At 41.5% G+C, this 18,087-nt stretch overlaps 2 protein-coding genes across 11 annotated transcripts in view; one reads left to right on the plus strand and one right to left on the minus strand.

The window, feature by feature from the left end:
* Positions 1–2,003: 2,003 nt before the first annotated feature.
* On the minus strand, positions 2,004–14,980 carry RIBC2 (RIB43A domain with coiled-coils 2). 3 transcript variants are annotated; one of them, XM_083503487.1, is made up of 9 exons: positions 14,804–14,937; positions 14,406–14,553; positions 12,772–12,853; positions 9,724–10,068; positions 9,052–9,170; positions 7,102–7,329; positions 4,077–4,243; positions 3,260–3,380; positions 2,004–2,647 (listed from the first exon to the last, which is right to left on the minus strand). In XM_083503487.1, the coding sequence occupies exons 1-8, from the start codon at positions 14,920–14,922 to the stop codon at positions 3,299–3,301; spliced, it is 1,290 nt and encodes a 429-aa protein (XP_083359613.1). In that variant the 5' UTR covers positions 14,923–14,937; the 3' UTR covers positions 2,004–2,647; positions 3,260–3,298. The 3 variants fall into 3 exon arrangements, with proteins under 3 accessions (XP_083359613.1, XP_083359612.1, XP_083359614.1); XM_083503486.1 differs by lacking the exon at positions 2,004–2,647 and having other exon boundaries at positions 3,205–3,380; XM_083503488.1 differs by lacking the exons at positions 2,004–2,647; positions 12,772–12,853 and having other exon boundaries at positions 3,205–3,380; positions 14,804–14,980.
* Positions 14,981–15,872: 892 nt separating this feature from the next.
* SMC1B (structural maintenance of chromosomes 1B) overlaps positions 15,873–18,087 on the plus strand; it is a 39,180-nt gene continuing 36,965 nt past the window's right edge. For 4 of the 8 annotated variants that reach the window (XR_014526257.1, XM_083503319.1, XM_083503323.1 and 1 more), the window contains exons 1-2: positions 15,873–16,047; positions 17,221–17,329. Coding sequence is in view for 6 of the 8 variants with exons in the window: in XM_083503319.1 (XP_083359445.1) it covers positions 17,221–17,329 (109 nt within the window). In the remaining 2 variants the exon portion in view is untranslated. Of the gene's footprint in view, positions 16,122–16,219; positions 16,300–16,946; positions 17,073–17,220; positions 17,330–18,087 lie in introns of those variants that run through there. The other 4 variants (XR_014526258.1, XM_083503320.1, XM_083503322.1 and 1 more) reach the window with 4 other exon arrangements.

Consider the following 18,087-nt stretch of genomic DNA (forward strand, 5'->3'; position numbering starts at 1 on the left):
GAATTTTTCCAGTGAACAGCATAAGGTAAGTCACAATGCTGAGGCACTGATTAAAAAATTCAATTTTTAAAAAATGGCCAATTGGGCTCAGTACTATAAGTTCAAAGGATTATTTTGGGTAGCAGAGCTAGGAAAGACCTTGGGAGAACTGCAGCCAAATGGCACCACCCAGTATAAGGCAGATTCAGAAGTTCTATATTTCAAGTGATTCCACATTTTAATTTACCACTTGTAGTTCAGGAGAGTATTTTCTATTACTCCTGTGAAAATATGCTCAAATAGGTGTTCTAGCTTTTGAAAGAAGCCAAATATGCATACAATTGTGCCACAAATTATAGAATAAGTGTATGTTTTAATTCTGGAACCAGTTTTTTTAATTGAAAGGAAACCTACTAACATACATGAAGAAATACCAACTATTTACTAAAAAGTAGAGCATGGAACTCTTAATCTCAGGGTTGTGGGTTCGAGCCCCACATTGGGCAAGATTCCTGCAGTGCAGGGGGTTGGACTAGATGACCCTCGTGGTCCCATCCTGCTCTGCCATTCTGATTCTATGTATAACAGGAAAACTATCATTTGTTAGGGAAGGAGGAAAAGGATGAAAACGTTTTTGCTTTTGAATAAATGAATTTGGTAGGCTTAATACCATATATTTAAATGAAAAACTTTTGTGATGTGAGGTTATTGTACATTTGCTCTGACTTCTGTTGTGAGCGAGAAGTTCAGGATTGCCACACTTGCCTGTGCTTGATTTTGTTGAGAAAATCACTTATGGTATTTTGTAATCTGAATTTATTTACAAATATACAAGTTGAGTTGTGATAGAGGCACTCAGTTCAAAAACTCCCTACAGAAAGCTCTACTACCTCATATTTGATCCCCAGAGAGAGGTGGACACCCCCACAAAATTGCTGCTAGCTTAGACTCCAAAACTCAACTTTCTATTTTTGTCCTCCTAACTCAAACTTCTCTTTGTTCCTTTTCCACAACAGATTAATAAATGCATTTTTTTGTTGTTTTTGTTTTGTAGAGTGAAGACACCAGTAACATTATCTAAGTATCGTACCCTACAGAGTGTATGATGCCGCCACGGGACATTGTCATTGTAAATTGCTTATACATTCTGTTGATAACATACCTGCTCCTTTTTGCTATCTTTGTTTGCCTGTTTGTTCTTATCTATGCATCCAACCTTCTCTTTGGCAGCAAGAACACTGACTGAAGACCCGCAAAATACAAATGCAAGCCAAAATTTAATGAGTCATATTTGCTGACTTCCTTCCCACAGCATTGAAATGTATCTCTGAATCTTGTGCAACATCATCGTATAGCTTTGAGAGACTGTGACTTGGTGTATACATGGAGCAAAATGGGGTAATAAAGATGACAATACTATTGCATACTAAAGGTAGGAAATGTCATTTTTGAACGTTTCCCCACATAAAAAGCTCCCTGCAAACAAAGCTTTTCACATCTCAAGAGACAAGTTCTAAGCAAGCCACCCCCTGCCATGTCAGTTTCCTGGTTTCAGGGAGATGTTTGGGTTCTTTGGTTGTTTTTTTGTGTAGAGGAGTAGCATTCAGAACTGTGATTCCCACTCCACCTGCCGTCTGAAGTGGTGCAGGACACTCCATGAAAAATGCCCCTCCGTTCCTCTGCCTTTGTAGACCAGGCATGTCCACTTACTGCTCTGCTGGTGCAGATGAGGGAGACGCTCTTTACCAGCTACCCTCTCTCATTCCCCCCAAATGGTATTCAAGCCGAGGGTAAGCTTATCAAGCAATTTTTGGATTTAGGAGAGGAACTGTTGATAGAAAAAAATAAAAAATAACTCTGGCATGCAAGTATGTCTTTTGGATGTGTGGCCATGGGTAAATTCTTCCCAAATTTATGGGACAGAGACATGTATAAAAGATGCAAGACTAGTGAAGACTGAATTGGGATTTCTGAGTAACTGCCAAAGTTCTCCCACTGATGGTTAAAATCACAATTCTCCGTGCTTCTCAGAATTCATTCATTTATTTTTAAATTCTACAAAATGACTCAAAAGTAAAAATGGTTCAAGAAGACACAAAAAGACCTTCAACCCAACTAAGCAAGAGGCACAGTACTTCCCCAAGACATATATAAAATAGTATCTAAGTCAAACTCAGAGTAGATCCATTGATATCAGTGGATCTACTCTGAGCATGACAGAGTTCGATAACTTTCTAGAAAGCTTATGGATGTTTTCTCCTGGGAGAAAATTCCATGTGAAAGTCTGAAAAGAGATCATGAAGACAAATTTTGGACAAACTTTTCCTAGCTGAGATGAATATTCTGGATAACATCCAATGTCAAGTGAGATGACTTCTTCTTCCTCCTTTTCTTTTTCTTCTTCTTCCTCTTCCTTTCCAACCCTGATGGACCCTTCTGTCCACATCTGCTCCAGAAGATCACCAAATCTCTAAAGCAGATTTTTGGGTTATTGGGGATGGGGGCAGTAGGGAGAGGGGAAATCCGTTGCACCAACTATGTGTGTCCTTCTAGTGGAGTTTTCTGGTCATTCAATGAATCTTTATGCACAGGGTTGGATGTCACAAATGAGATGGGAATGCCTTTGTTCAAGTTTTCCTCCATAACATATAATATTGCTTATCCACTCCTGCCAGTGGCAACCAAGGATTTGGAATGGAGGTGGAGAAATGTACAGGGGATGGTGTTATTATATGGGGTAAGTGATACCATATGATACAGTGCAGAACGCAACATAGGAATGCTGTTTTCCATACTATCCGTCTCCTGCAACATCTATTTCTGTCAGTAGTTTCATTGTAAAAACAGTCTGTTATATAGAAACATTCTTATATGGATGTGTTTGTGCACTGAACAATTGTTAAGCAATTCATTTAATTTACTGTTTCCCAAAATTTTGCTCAATTTGTATTTGTTTTTATGAATTGGGCAGAATTATATTATTCTACTGAAACTGACAGTGGAATCATTTGATGAATGGTGGGGCTACAAAATTCTCCTATAAATTCTTCTAGAAGCATTATAGCAGTATCAACAACTTTTACTAAGAACTGCAAATGTTCTATTATATTGTCTTCACTGTACATTTTTTATTTCTGCATTAATATTTCCTTTTGGGATCCACCATCCTCTTGCTCATTATAAAGGCTTAGTTTCATAATATCCATATGTCAGGTAAAAAACATATTAATGTTGTTTTCTTTATTACAGTTTTGAAGTTGAAACAAATACTTCTGCAAACCTTTTGGATATATCCAACTTGATAATATTGATCCAAACATCACCGGCTAGTGGTGTTAAATTGTGTGTAATACTGGCCAGAAGGAAAATTTGAATACACCTCTTCATCAATATATGCTTGCCTGGAAATAAATATATTCAATTAATAAAAGTTCTCATAAAAATGTAAAGTTCATTCTTCATGTGTTCTGCTTACGCTTCAGATAACTGCTATGCAAAGTAAAGTAGTCACCAAAAGCATCAATAGTATCACAGAACGATAACAGGTAATTGTTATTAAGTCTGACATTTTGTAAAAACTTAGCATGCTTATTTTTAAAGATTATGACAGATCACTGAATGTAGAAAATAGCAAGTTCTCTGTGGAATTTCAGTAGGATGAGCATTTTGGACCAAACGCAACCAGTTTGATCAAAACAGAATAACTTTGCCAAACTCTTGAAGATGCCTTGCACAGAGTCAGATCATGGGTCCATCAACCTCAGTGGTGTCTAAAACGACTCTCCAGGAGACATACCCAACCCTACCTGAAGATGTTTGGGACTGAACCTAGGACCGTCTACAGGCAGACGTTTCCCCAGAAGGGGGTGTCTCCAGATCAGGGTTTTAAACTGGAAAGACTAGAAACCTGAGCCTAAAGAACAACGAGCGGAAGACACTACTCTATTGATCAGCTAAAAACAAAAACCAGGCTCCTAGCCTTTATACCAGGCCTGACCAATGCCTGCTATTTTCTGGTGAGACTGAAGATGGTCATATGTATAGATGATAGCTTACCAGACTAGGCACATGAGGTACGTGGTATAGACACTTCTTACCTTGTCTTCTGTTCCTGGGAGAGCTGTGCATTAAGATTATCTAATGTTCTCCGAAGCTCTCGATTCTGACGCTGCTGATGCCGTTCGAAAAGCACTTCTGCCCTAGCTTCCTGAATGCGCTTTCTGTCCCACTCTGCATTTCTTTGACGTTCTTCTTCTTCCAACCTCTATGTCAAAAAGGAAATGCTTGTTATTTCTTCATAAAAGGTAAAGGGACCCCTGACCTTTAGGTCCAGTCATGGCGACTCTGGGGTTGCGGTGCTCATCTCGCTTTATTGGCCGAGGGAGCCGGCGTACAGCTTCCGGGTCATGTGGCCAGCATGACTAAGCCGCTTCTGGCAAGCCAGAGCAGCACACAGAAACGCCGTTTACCTTCCCGCCAGAGCAGTACCTATTTATCTACTTGCACTTTGATGTGATTTCAAACTGCTAGGTGGGCAGGAGCAGGGACTGAGCAATGGGAGCTCACCCTGTCACAGGGATTTGAACCGCCAACCTTATGATTGGCAAGTCCTAGACTCTGTGGTTTAACCCACAGCGCCACCTATTTCTTCATAGCCAGCAACAATAGCTATTTCTCCATAGCCAGCAACAATTCACACAGCAAAAATTCGCAAACACCCCAATCCTAACTAGGGCAATCCTCATACAATCAAAATGGTGTATGTATGTATGTGTGCATGTGTGCATGTATGTACGTGTGCAAATGGTGCTGTGCATGCCTTCTATGTTTAAACAGACCACATGCCAGGGTTGGGATAACTAAGACAGTGGCACAGTGGATTTCAAGCCCACAGCTCAGAACTCTGATCACACTGCTTCCTCTGTCCTCATTGTAGGCAGGAAGTCTACCCACCCACCTAATAATGTGCTGGTCCTCCCACAGTCTTAATTATGCTGGATCTGATGTAGATCGGGGCCACTGCTGGTGAGTTTTCATGACTGAAATCTACATATAGTTATACTGAGAGTTGCAAGTTGCCTGCCTCTGGCATAAAGGCACAATTATACAGAGCCCAGAATGTGGAAATACATTTAGAGAAATCCATGCAGCTGACATTACCAGCTTTACATAAAATATTTGCCAAGTAGCATATGTCTCCACATAAACATATGAACCCTAATATACTTAATTATTTCTTCTGTAATTATCAAGGAGTAGACATACTGCATGCTTGGTGGGAATGTGCAATGAAATAGGAGTTTTAGTTACAGTTAAGGACAAATGTTAAAAAGACAACTCTATTAGTTGCTGTAATTATCTTAGGATATTTGGAAGAGGTAGGATCAGTACAGTAACAGGAAAGAGAACTGTTATTTATAAATAGCTGTACATATTTTATTAGCACAATATAGGGCGGAAAGACACAATTATGAAATAGGAAATTAAGAGTTGGTCAAATTAAATGCATTCGCTTTCTGTCCATCTGGGCACAGTTTGGGCCTCCCCTACTGGTGGTGTTCATCTTTGGTGACCGAGGCTAAGAAGAGAATGCACTCTAATACACCAAACCTATGGAGGTACAGGGAATCTGCTTTCTGTGCCTTGCTAGATCAATGCAGCTGAGATGAGAGGTGTGGGCAGCCTTTTCCCTTCTCCTCCTTGTACCAACATGTACAATTTCAAGGTTCCCACCCACTGACATCAATCATCTTCTCAAGTTTCAGGGTTTACAGAGTTCTTGGTGCTTTGGGGAAACATGTCAGAAGAACAAGGGGATTCAACTCCAAGGCTGTCTGTGGCACACCCAGTCTTCACATGCAAAGACACACACACACACACACACACACACGTGTGTATCAGGGGCTTTCACAGGGATATATGAACCACTCTGTGGACAAATGACATACATTCCAAAGGCCTCTCAGCCAGACTCTGACCAGCTACAGGACTGCAGCCTGAATTGGGCTGAGCGGATGAAGCATAATTTCATTTTTAAGGTTGTTAAGAAAATAATGAAGTCATTGGCAGGGCCGTCTTAAGCATATCCGGTGCCGCGGTGCAAAGCTCCCTCCGGCGCCCCCCCCCCCGTTTCCCAGAGTTTTTTAGGGAGGACGGCACTGCCAGCGGGGCTGGAGGAGGCAGGCAGCGCCAGGGGGGCAGCTCCTCTGGCGGGAATGAGACAGAGGCTGGACGTGGTGCCTCCCAACTCAGCTGGACACTTCGTGCTGCGGTGGCCACAGCAGACGGAGGCTCTGGGCGCAGCACTGCTTCGGCGCGGCACGGCAGAGGGGGCAAGCTGATGCTGGGAGGCGCCGCGTCCAGCCTCTGCCTCTTCCCTGGTGTCCTGTACCACTAGCCTCTATGGGTAAGAAGCCCCTGGTCATTGGGTTGATGTGGATAGGTTATGTACCATATTTTTCGCTCTATAACACGCACCAGACCATAACATGCATGTAGTTTTTAGAGGAGGAAAACAAGAAAAAAAATATTCTAAACGAAATAGTGGATATATGATTTTTGTGGTTCATGCTGTGGCCACAGACATGTGATCTGACAGTGAGTTTGGAGTAGCCCAATGCAAAAATCCTGAGGATCCATGTGGATCCATGCTTTGTAACCACGGAGGAGGGAAGGAAAGGGAACTATGGATCCTCTGCTCACGACTGCAGCAGATCCCCCCCGCCACCCGCAGGCATTCGCTCCATAACACGCACAGACATTTCCCCTTACTTTCTAGGAGGAAAAAAGTGAGTGTTATGGTGCAAAAAATACGGTAATTGTTTTGTAGTTTTAATCATTACAGAGCAGTGTTAGTAGATTTTATGAAGGAATAGTAATGATGATCTAAGTTATATTTTTCTTGATATGTTACACTGTTTTTAAAAAACAAGTGTCCCTGTGCAATCCCAAAATAATTGTGTAGTCAGGGTGGCAATTACGTTAAGTGTGAATTAGTTCTTACAATGAATTCTGGAAAACTGGTGAAAAGCAATTAAGTATTTGTGTTTTTTAAACATCTTATTTCAAAAGAGGATTCATAAGTTTCTACTGTGGCACAGTGGCAATAATGAAAGTGAATACCAGCTTCTCCAGAACTTGTTGCAGCTGAACGTCACGTATTTCTTTCAGCTGATCTTGGTTCATTCCTTTCCATCGGTTAGGAATCACTCGACCGTTACCAAAGGAACTGGCTGCTTGCTGTGGGTTTTCAGAGAGCAGATCTCCTCTAAGCAGATTTGAAATCTCAGCTATGTTATCTTCGTCTTCTTGCTGCTTTTCAAGTTGTCTTCTTGATGCAATGTCAGCAGCCTTAAAAAAGACATTGTTGTAGGAAAAACTCAGAAAAACAGCAAACCCTATTAATTATTCCAAAAGATTTACCTTGTTAAACCATGCACAGTTCTTAATGAGTACAGCATGATATTGTTATGTTATCTAATACACTTTACTACAATCCCTTTTCTTCAGCTCACAGGAGAATCAAGATAGAAAGATAAATAAGGAAGACCTGAATTAGACTAAATGAACTGAGGAAAAGGGAGCCAACATAGAACAGAGAAACACAAGAGGATGAGAATCAGAGGTAAGCATCCTGCTGCTGACTGTTTTTACTCAACTGAAAAAAATTAATCTTGCTGTTTTATTGATTTTAGTTATTGTATTTCTGAAGTGCACTGTCAACTGCTTTCTAAAGTTGTGAAAGTAAAGGTAAAGGGGACCCCTGACCATTAGGTCCAGTCGTGACTGACTCTGGGGTTGTGGCGCTCATCTCGCTTTATTGGCCGAGGGAGCCGGCGTACAGCATGTGGCCACCATGACTAAGCCCCTTCTGGCGAACCAGAGCAGCGCACGGAAACACTGTTTACTTTCCTACCAGAGCTCACCCCGTCGCGGGGATTCGAACGGCCGACCTTCTGATCGGCAAGTCCTAGGCTCTGTGGTTTAACCCACAGCGCCACCCGTGTCCCTAAAGTTGTGAAAAGTGGTGTGCAAATACTATAAAGAAGTAAAACAACAGAAGAAAGAGGAACAAGATGGGAAAGCGGCAAATCAATAAGTCGAAATAAAGGAAGAGAAGTGACAAGGTAAAACTCTCAAAGATTAGAATGGGCCAAAACAGACAAGATTCACTAACTGACAAGTGTTAGCAATAGTCTAACAAGTGGAAAAACAGAAAGAGAAGAATCAAAACTCACCCACAGCTTAAAAACAAGATAGGAAAGAACCAGATGAAATAAATAAATAAATAAGATGCAGACGGGTCAACTAAAAGTTTAAGAGACTTAAGTTAAAAAAAAATTAAAATCTGCTCTTAATTCATTAAACCCCACTTTATTTTGGAGGGAACTTCCTAAGCTGAGCCAGAATAAACCAATGATTTAAACATCAAAAGGTCAAGCAAACCAAATGTCAGATATCACTGTTGCTGGTTCTTTCTCTTACTGGAATCGTTCATCATAAAATATGAGCCAATTCTTAAGTCATGCAGGCTTCACTTGGAATGGGAGCTTTCCCACAGGCCTGTGGAGGACTTGTCCCCCTACCCCTTAGAAGTCCTGAGTTTTATTCCAGGAACAAAAGGTTGACCACTTCCAAGGATGGGGGGAGGGGAAAAAGACAGTGATTTGTACATTTGAAGGAAGTCTTTTTGCAGAAACTGAATGGGGATTGTTTGGTTCTGACAGGGCCCTGAAAACATTCCATAAGAATAGCCTATTCCATCGAAAATGTTGGATGGCCATTTGTCTTGGGACGCTTTAGTTGAGATTCCTGCATTGCAAGGGGTTGGAAGACGACCTTTGGGTCCCTTCTAACTATACAATTCTATGATACTGTTTTTATGTATGTTTTATCGTTAAATTGCTTTGAGATGTTTTATGGGAACAGATTCATAAATAAAATAAAGTATGTCTCTAGAGGATGTCTAAATATTCTGAAATGTGTTTTTTCAGTGTCTTATTTGTTACACTATATTACACTGAACTTGGAAAATAATAGTTCATCTTCTTTTCCCTTTTAATACTGATTTACCAGAGCTTTATTAAATTCTGTAGTAGTGATGCAAATGGCTCGTCTTGTTTCTTCATCTATTCTTTGAAGGTTCACAGCCTTTTGATCAAGTTCCATTCTGTGTTGGTCATGGAGAGCATCTAAATTAGTGAAACAGAATTGGACACGTGTACACATGTAAATCAGTATAACTGGGCGGGGGGACGGGGACAACCTATTGTCTCATTCTGTTGTTTCTGCCTGTTCCTTGGACTCAAGTTTCCATGTTCACCTTACACAACCCAATTCATTTGCCCTGCTCTCCTGACAAACCAGTAACTTCTCTAAGCCCTAGATCCAGCTTTCTCCCTCCAATTAATACGCATCACATGCATATGATTCTGCAATCCAATGAATGTCTACTCTTAGGTAAATCCCACTCATTTCAATGGGACTTATTCCCAGTAAATAGGTACTGAACTGCTCCACTGCTCCAGACTGTGGATTAGGGCTGACAAAACTGAAATGTATTCCAAGCCAAAAAAAACCCCACAAAAAGGCAACAAAACTAGTATGTCAGGGAGAAGTGTTCTAAACAAAAATATGTAGGAATGCTTTTGTCTGGCATGAAGCTGAACAACTTGACGACTGTTTGGCCAGCTACCTGAGATATAACTTTCAAAACAAATTCAAAAATCTAGGTTAATTTATTACCAGCATATTTTTTATCTGCCAGTGCGTTCTCCCAATCTTTTTGTTGTTGCAAAAGCCATTCCCTTGTTTGCTCCTTCTGGAATTTCCACCTATTCTCACTGTTCAAATCTTCTCCCATAAACTTCTGCAAGCCAGATATGGTACATCGAGGGTCACTGTCTGCGAGACGAGCTGGAGTATCTTTCTTTAGGGCTTGTGGGTCAGACAAATCAAATTCACGCCGTGTTTCTGCCTGCTGATAAGTTTGGCGAAATTCATTCACAGCTTTGTTTAGAATTTGAGCGTCTCTTTTCTGTCGTTCATCTAAGATGCAGAGGATTTTGTCATTTTGTTTCATTTCAGCAGCTGGATTAAAAAAAGGAAAAAAGTCTCATTCACAACCAGATGAAACATATACTCTTTTTAACTATTTATCAATAAAAGAATTACAAACTTGTTGACCAGCATCCAAAGACTTGTATGTGCACATTTCTGATGGTTCCATGTAGGGTTATGCCAGCTGTTAGGAGGGTGAGGCAGCCTGCTCCAGACAGTCAATTTCAGACTGCAAATGCTCTAACATTTTTACCACCTACAGATAGGTAGCCGTGTTGGTCTGCCATAGTCAAAATAAAAAAATCCCTTCCAGTAGCACCTTAAAGACCAACTAAGTTAGTTCTTGGTATGAGCTTTCGTGTGCATGCACACTTCTTCAGATACTTGTAGTATCTCAGATACTTCAGATATTTGTAGTATTTGGTATCTGAAGAAGTGTGCATGCACACGAAAGCTCATACCAAGAACTAACTTAGTTGGTCTTTAAGGTGCTACTGGAAGGGATTTTTTTATTTTTACCACCGTGCAGATAAGTGAGAGGTGCCTTTTGGCACCATATGTCTTTGAGCTGTCTCCAAACTTTTTCTTTATTAAATGTATATCTTACCCTCCTCCCAAAGGAGCCAGGGTGCCCGTTGTATGCATGCAGCAAGGCTTCCAGCTACCATTCTTCACACTTCTGTACCACAGGCTGCTGCTCTGAAGCACACGCCACCCCCGGTTGTGGGGGGCTTCTTTTTCAGTGGCACTGCAAGCACTGCAGCAGTAGGAAAAGAAGCCTCAGAATCCTCAGTACTTTTGAGTTCCCCATGTGGTCAACTGGATCACTCCTTATTTTAAAAAAATGCTAAAGAACCATTCTTTTTATTGAACTAACTTGTTTTGGTGTAGAAATATGCAAATATTTGAGCAACAAAGAAAAGTGGGAGCATGAAAAGAGTAAGGATGCAATTCTAATCATGTCTACTCAGGTAAGTGGAGTTATCAGGTAATCTGCCATCTTTCTACTCCAAAATGCCTTGCCGCCTTGGCTGATTTTCAACCTGTGAGGTTCAAAATGCACACATGGATATGTAAATACCTGGTCCACAAGAGGGGTGGGGCCAGCTAGGACTGGGGAAACAGCAGGCGGGAGAAAGGCTAAGTTTCCCTTCTGAAGCTCCTCCTTTCCTTTTTCTAATGGTCACTAGAATTCTATTACACATATTTGTAGTATTTTGAGTTGGGGGAATCTTCTAATCCCTGGATCCAGAAAATGTTAAAATATAACACTTTATAGGCACTATATAGTGTCCAGATCATGGAAAGTCATAGTGCAGCTCTATTCTGCCTTGGCCAGCCCCCACCTGGAAGATTGTGTCCCGTTCTGGGCACCACAATTTAAGAAGAATGTTGACAAGCTGGAACGTGTGCAGAGGAGGGTGACCAAGTTGATCAAGGAACTGGAAACCAAGCCTTATGAAGAATAGTTGAATGTATGTTTAGCCTGGAAAAGAGGAGACTGAGGGGAGATATGCTAGCCATCCTCAAATATCTCAAGGGCTTTCACGTGGAAGAGGGAGCAACTTGTTTTCTCCTGCTCCAGACGGTAGGACTCAAACCAATGGCTTCAAGTTACAAGAAAGGAGATTGCGACTACACATCAGAAGGTTGGTTGAAGCAGAGGTTGGATGGCCATCTGTCACAGATACTTTAGTTGAGATTTCTGCATTGCAGGGGGTTGGACTAGATGACCCTTGGGTAACTTCCAACTATGATAAGCAATGATTCAAATTCCTGGTGAAGTGATAGTCTAGGCCATGGGCCATTAAGTGAACAAACCAAGTGGATCTGTGCCAGATAACAAATGGGTGAGCCACCATCCCTCAACTGGCTGTTAGTTAGAAAGACTAAAGGCCAGATGGAAGTGATCTGAGCTAGAATCTAGAAGTGGGAAGCAACAGGCTCAGAAACCAGAGAGTTAGAGTGATGTAGGCTCTGGTTGTATATATGTGTAAATAAACCATATATCGTAAAGGCACCTCAGCCTCTGCTGTACCTTAGTCCAAAGGAAACACCGCCCCTGTAATCTTGCACCACTCGGATATTGCGGTGGCATGCAACAGTAAGCAGGATCTAATTTGCATTGGTGCTACATTGGGTATATCTCTACTACAAATTTATAATGGATTTACGCCAGTGTAATTTTGATGCCTTCCGAAAGAATCATGGAATGGGAGTTTGGTGAGTATTCTCAATAAGAACTCACACAACCACAGTCCCCATAATTCCCTGGGGGAAAGAAATAACAATTAGACTTGTTTAAGTTTGTGGTGAACGTATGTCTTTCTGTTGCAACTCCTACTGGCTGTAAAAACACACCTAGTTTCCAGCCAGTAGGAGTTGCAACAGAAAGACATATATACCTCTTCCATGTACCTGGGGTTAAGTCCCACTTAATGGCACTTGCTTCCAAGTAGACATAGAACCATAGAATTGTAGAGTTGGAAGGGACACCAAGGGTCATCTAGTCCAACCCCCTCCAATGCACGAATCCTGCCCACTGCTAGCCCTGGGTGGAGGGGTATAGGATTGTGCTGTTAATCTTATATAACGTTGGCAATTCATGACTTCCATCTTCACAGCAGAAGAGTCATAGAAAATGTAAGGTGTTATTTAAGAAGAAAATAGTAAGAGAACAAATTTTGATAGTTGTTCAATAAATTACTGATTTAAAACTATTAACAAATATACCAATGGTGTCATCATATGCCCTCTGAGTTGCTTCTTGGATCTTTCTGTCTTTGATTTGAGCATCCAAAGCTTCCGTGTCAACCTGTAGTTAAAAAAAAGCCCACCACAAAACTGGTTCAAATGTATAAATTATAAAGAAATTACTGTATTACCAAAACTATGCAGGGCTAACTTCAATACAGAAACTGCTATTCAAGATAAAGCATTTAGAAATGAACTAGTGATCAGATTATCCATGTAACTGCTCCAAGACTAATCCTTTCCTAGTATAGGATGTCATTATAAGTTCTCTATACAGGAGTAAAAGGGGTATTAATATATTTTGCAAACTCAAGACACTAGCTTGAAAATAAAGACTTGTGTTCATCTGATTATGTATCCAACGTATTTACTTTAAGCACGCATTCTGGAAAACAAGGAAAACATGTACATTTCCAGTGAGAACCAGTGTGTTACAGAATGCTGGAATGGGATAAGGAAGACCTGTGCTCAAATCCCCTACTTGGGTTCATACTGAGAGTACAACTGTGTTCACTGTGAGCACCCTACATAACAAACAAACAATATACAGCGGTACCTCGGGTTAAGTACTTAATTCGTTCCGGAGGTCTGTACTTAACCTGAAACAGTTATTAACCTGAAGCACCACTTTAGCTAATGGGGCCTCCTGCTGCCGCTGCACTGCCGGAGCACGATTTCTGTTCTCATCCTGAAGCAAAGTTCTTAACCTGAGGTACTATTTCTGGGTTAGCGGAGTCTGTAACCTGAAGCTTATGTAACCCAAGGTACCACTGTATTAGTAAGAGATTTCTGTCCTTAAACACATTATTTACTTGCCTTTAGAAGCGTCTATACAAGCATTGTCTAAACATGACTCTACATAGATTTTTAAGAGCATGCCACTAACACTTGACATACTTGCTTTGGGAACTACAGTATTACTCTGTTATCAGAGTAATTACAGCTAGTGATAAAGCATGGCATTTTCTTTAATCATGAAGTTCACTGAGAGGACTTTTGTCTAATCACCATTGCTCAGGTAGTGATCAAGCTTTTGTAAATTCAATGTCTTCATTGCATTTGTAGATATGATGAATGAGCAGTAATTAACAAAAGATTACAAATGAAAATAAAGGTAAATACAAATAAAATTGGGAGCGATAAATAGCAGTCTTAGTAGTAGTTGGTGATGCGAGTTATGCAATATCAGAAAGAAAATATCCTAATAATTCAAGGAATGTCTATTTTTTAAAATTATTTTCCACAGCGTTTTCCAAATATTTCTGTGGATTATTCATAACATTTGCAATAGGGAGTTTGCAAGAAGAGTTGCAAGTCATCTAAAAAAGTTTTATGCTGCTCATTGGGACATTGCAGTACCATTTATTTCATGATTGTATTGATCAGGCTACAAGAACCAACATTCTCAGTAAAATCAATTTTGACATTCCAATTTCAGAAATTTACAGACAGGATACTTAAATCAACACTTTGGCCTAGATGTCCTAAAAGGAAGCATTGCCCCTTCCCAGGAATCACTCTGCCTATTGCTAGAGGCACTCTGCCTACAGGACCAGAATTATTATTATTATTGCTATTATTTATTCCCCCACATCCCTCTCCCGCACGCTTACCCCGATGGTCCTGACTCTGGCGTCGAACACCCGGCTTTGCCTCTGCAGCTCCCGGTAGCGCCTCCGCTGGAGGGCAACGTCCTCGGCCAGGTCTTGGCGGTAGTCCCGCTTCTGCGCCATGGGGGAGGAAGGAGGCGCGTCTAAAAACCTGAAAATGGCAAAGCAACAATTTCCACTTATATGTTTGCGCGTGTGATTGTGTGTGTGTGTGTAATATATATATATATATATATATATATATATATATATATATATTCCTTCTTCCCCCTGACAGATATAATAGCAAAAGCTAAAAACATAGGGGGTGGGAAAAAAGCATTAAACATTAATCAAATTAAAGCTATATGAGATGATCTGCTGGAGTTACAGCCAAAGCAACTCTCCCCCCCTCCTCCCACCTCGCCTTCTCTCCTCCCGGGGATGCGAAGGAGGATGTCAACAACGCGCGGTTGCCAAGGGAAACAGGCCGCGCCCCCCAGCCAGGTTCTCTTCCGCTCCAAGGACCGCCTTGTCCCATAAGCCCCGCCTCCCTCTTGGCTCCGCCCACCCCGTCTCACCATCGCGCTTCCTCTCGCGCCTTCACTCGGTGAAGAACACGCCGCCCTCTTCCTTACTGGTACTTCCGGTGAATCCCCCCCCCACGAGCAAAACACAGGGGGGGGGATTTCACCATAGACGCGCGAAGGCTAGAGCGACGCTGTGCTCCTCCCGAGGGTGCTTCGAGTTTCTTACGCGACTTTTTAAGGCTGTGTGGGGTCAGTGACACGTGTGTCTCGGACGCAAGCGGCGCGCTGCTCCTCCTGCCCACGGGGGGGGGGGGCTCGCTTTCTCGCCCACGGAGGGGTCAGAGGCCGGACTCGCTTCGGCCAAAGGGAACATAAACATAATGAAATACTGTTTCAAGGCATTAGATGAAGTGTTTGATTTTTAAAACCCTGCATCTTCGTACTTTATACCACAGTAGACAAAGCCTACGGCCGTAATAAATTATTATTATTATTATTATTATTATTAAAGTAAAATTAAAGGTTACTCTTCTAGTACAACCTAATTTTCAGTCAGGGATAGAATTCCAGGGTTCATTTCATATATTTAGTGCATGTATTATGGTGCACAACTGATTCATCTTTATAGTGTATATTGATTTACCGCTTGTAATAACGAGAAGACTGCAGCGCGTAACTGATTTATGTACTTTGTTATTTGCGCCATTGAATTGCATGGAGCAATTCAATCAATAAACGCTAAATAACTTCCCTCGTCCTGCCGACTCCGGGATCCCCCCCCCGCCAGGGGCGTCTGGCCAGCCGCTCTCCGGAGTCCAGCACCGGCCGCACCTTCGCGGCTCTCGGGACGTCCCTCGGGCGGCGCAACTTCAGCGCCCGCGCTACTCGGAAGCGGAAACACCGCCCCCCGGGCTCTCTGCGCGCGCAGCCCTCAGAAAACGGGAGCCGTTAAACTCGGGGCGGGGCTTCCGTGCCGATTTCGGCGAAGCCCGTCGAACTGCCCCGCCCCTCTCTCGGGACTCTCGCGAGATTTTGTTCCCTTATGAAGAGCGGGGCGAGAGCGGGCCGGTGAGAGAAGAGACGCTCTAGGAAGAGACGATAGAGAGGGACCTGTGAGGCGGCATCCGGGCGAGAAGGCGGTCTTCTTCTTCTCCCCGCTTGTCCCGTTCAAAACCCTCGGGGCTCCCTCAGCTCTGTGCTTGTTTGCTTTGTATGATTTTTTTTATCGTGGTTTTTCTTTAAAAAAATAAGGAGACTCCCCGTTTGAATATCTTTAGCGCCACCTGGAGCTTATATTATATTATTACACATATAATAGGAACACGAGGGGGTGGGGAAAGCAGGTTACGGTATATCCACCTGTATTAAAAAAGCACACACGCATCACTGTAAATATATACTGTGTGTGCATATCTATATTTCTATCTACACACACAGTCTTGAGATTCCTGCCTTGCAGTGGTTGGACTAAATGACCCTCGAGGTCCCGTCCAACTCTACAGTTTTACTTAATTTTACTTCTATATAGTAATGTTATATGGCACCTATTTTATTAACTATGTTGGTAATGCAACTATCGGGTGCTGAGTACTGTATTGTCACTGACTTGTTAAAAATATTACTTAGGCTGCACCCCCTGCTCACCTGGGTTCAAAGGATTTAACTTCTGGGTAGGCATGGTTAGGATGGTGCTGCAAGAAACTGTTAAAGCGGGAATTAGACAAATTCGTGGAGGATACATACCTATCAATGGCAGCTAATGGCAGTGGAATTTGTGGAGGGCTGTGTTGAGCGCCAGTTTAGTAGGGTCAGATTGGTTGGAGAGGGCAGTTGCCTTCATTATTATTTATTAAATTCGTGCCTTTAAGCTGTGCTTATATTAAGGGGAATATGGGAACATGGAGAATATATACCAATAGCACTTTATATTATTATTATTATTATTATTACTACCGTATTTATTAAATTAATGCATAGCTACTGGCCTGCCTGTTCCAGCAATGTTTATATGTTACGACTATTATGTGTAATACAGTGGAAGGTGTCCATTTAATGGGATTAATGATTTATGGCATAATCCTAACTATGTCTCTTCAGAAATATATCCTGTTGAATTCAGTGGCACGTACTCCCAAGTGAGCAGTGTTAGCCTGCAGCCCTGGTAGTTATCCATACAATTTCTACTGAGCAACTTTCATATTCAAAGGGTTGCAGTGTTTGATTGTTATTTAAAATATTTATTAACTATTGAGGGGAAATTGTCTATATATTTTTCAAAAATAATTCTCTCTCCTCCCTGTAATCCATAGATGGGATACTTGCAGCTTTTGATGGTGGAAAATTTCAAATCATGGCAAGGGAAACAATGCATAGGACCGTTCAAGAAATTCACATGTGTCATTGGTCCCAATGGTTCAGGTAACACGTGAACAATTCAGACAGGCTTCTGTCCTGTTATCTCCACACTGTTGCTAGAGTTTTTCTTTATCCTGTGTATTATCTGTTGTCTGTGATGTACCAAGCAAGATTTATTGTATGCTACTTTGAATGTTAAAAGGTGGCTCACAAATGGTTTTAATGAAATACATTTTTAAAAATTGATTGGGTGGAATGTACCGGTAGTTCTACCTACCCAAATTGATTAATCTATATTAATATAACCCATTGTAAACTAAGCTGAATAAACTAGCCCTCTAGGGAAAGTTTGCAGAAGGTTTCTCAGTTTGTGAGACAATGGCTGTTACTCAAATATCAAGCTTTCAAAAGCCTTTAGCCCCCACCAATAATGCCTTTGAGGATCTTTCCATTCTTACCCCAATATAGAATTCTTCATATACAGTATGATATACCTGCTAAGTCTGTAGGTGGCATATGCATGGCTGAGGTTCTTCCGAGGTACCCTGTGTGCTTTTCCCCCTTTTTTCACTGAAACTACTCTGTGACCCTTACTTTCCTCCCCATATGCTATGCTTAAATTCTGTTTTAAGCATAAGCAAGCTGTCTTATATACTTAAATTCATATTAAAACTGGAAAGTAAAATACAAGCTTATTCAACCGTAATTACTGAGGTAATAATTCATTTTATGTTGCAGAGGGGAAAAGTGGGGCTCAAAAAGAGGAGTTAACTTATAGCTGAGTAAGCTTATAGGTAGCTTTTATTTCAAAATGTTTTAGA

The sequence above is a fragment of the Podarcis liolepis genome (genome assembly GCF_965112155.1).
Source record: "Podarcis liolepis genome assembly, chromosome: 5".
Classification (NCBI taxonomy): Eukaryota; Metazoa; Chordata; class Lepidosauria; order Squamata; family Lacertidae; genus Podarcis; species Podarcis liolepis.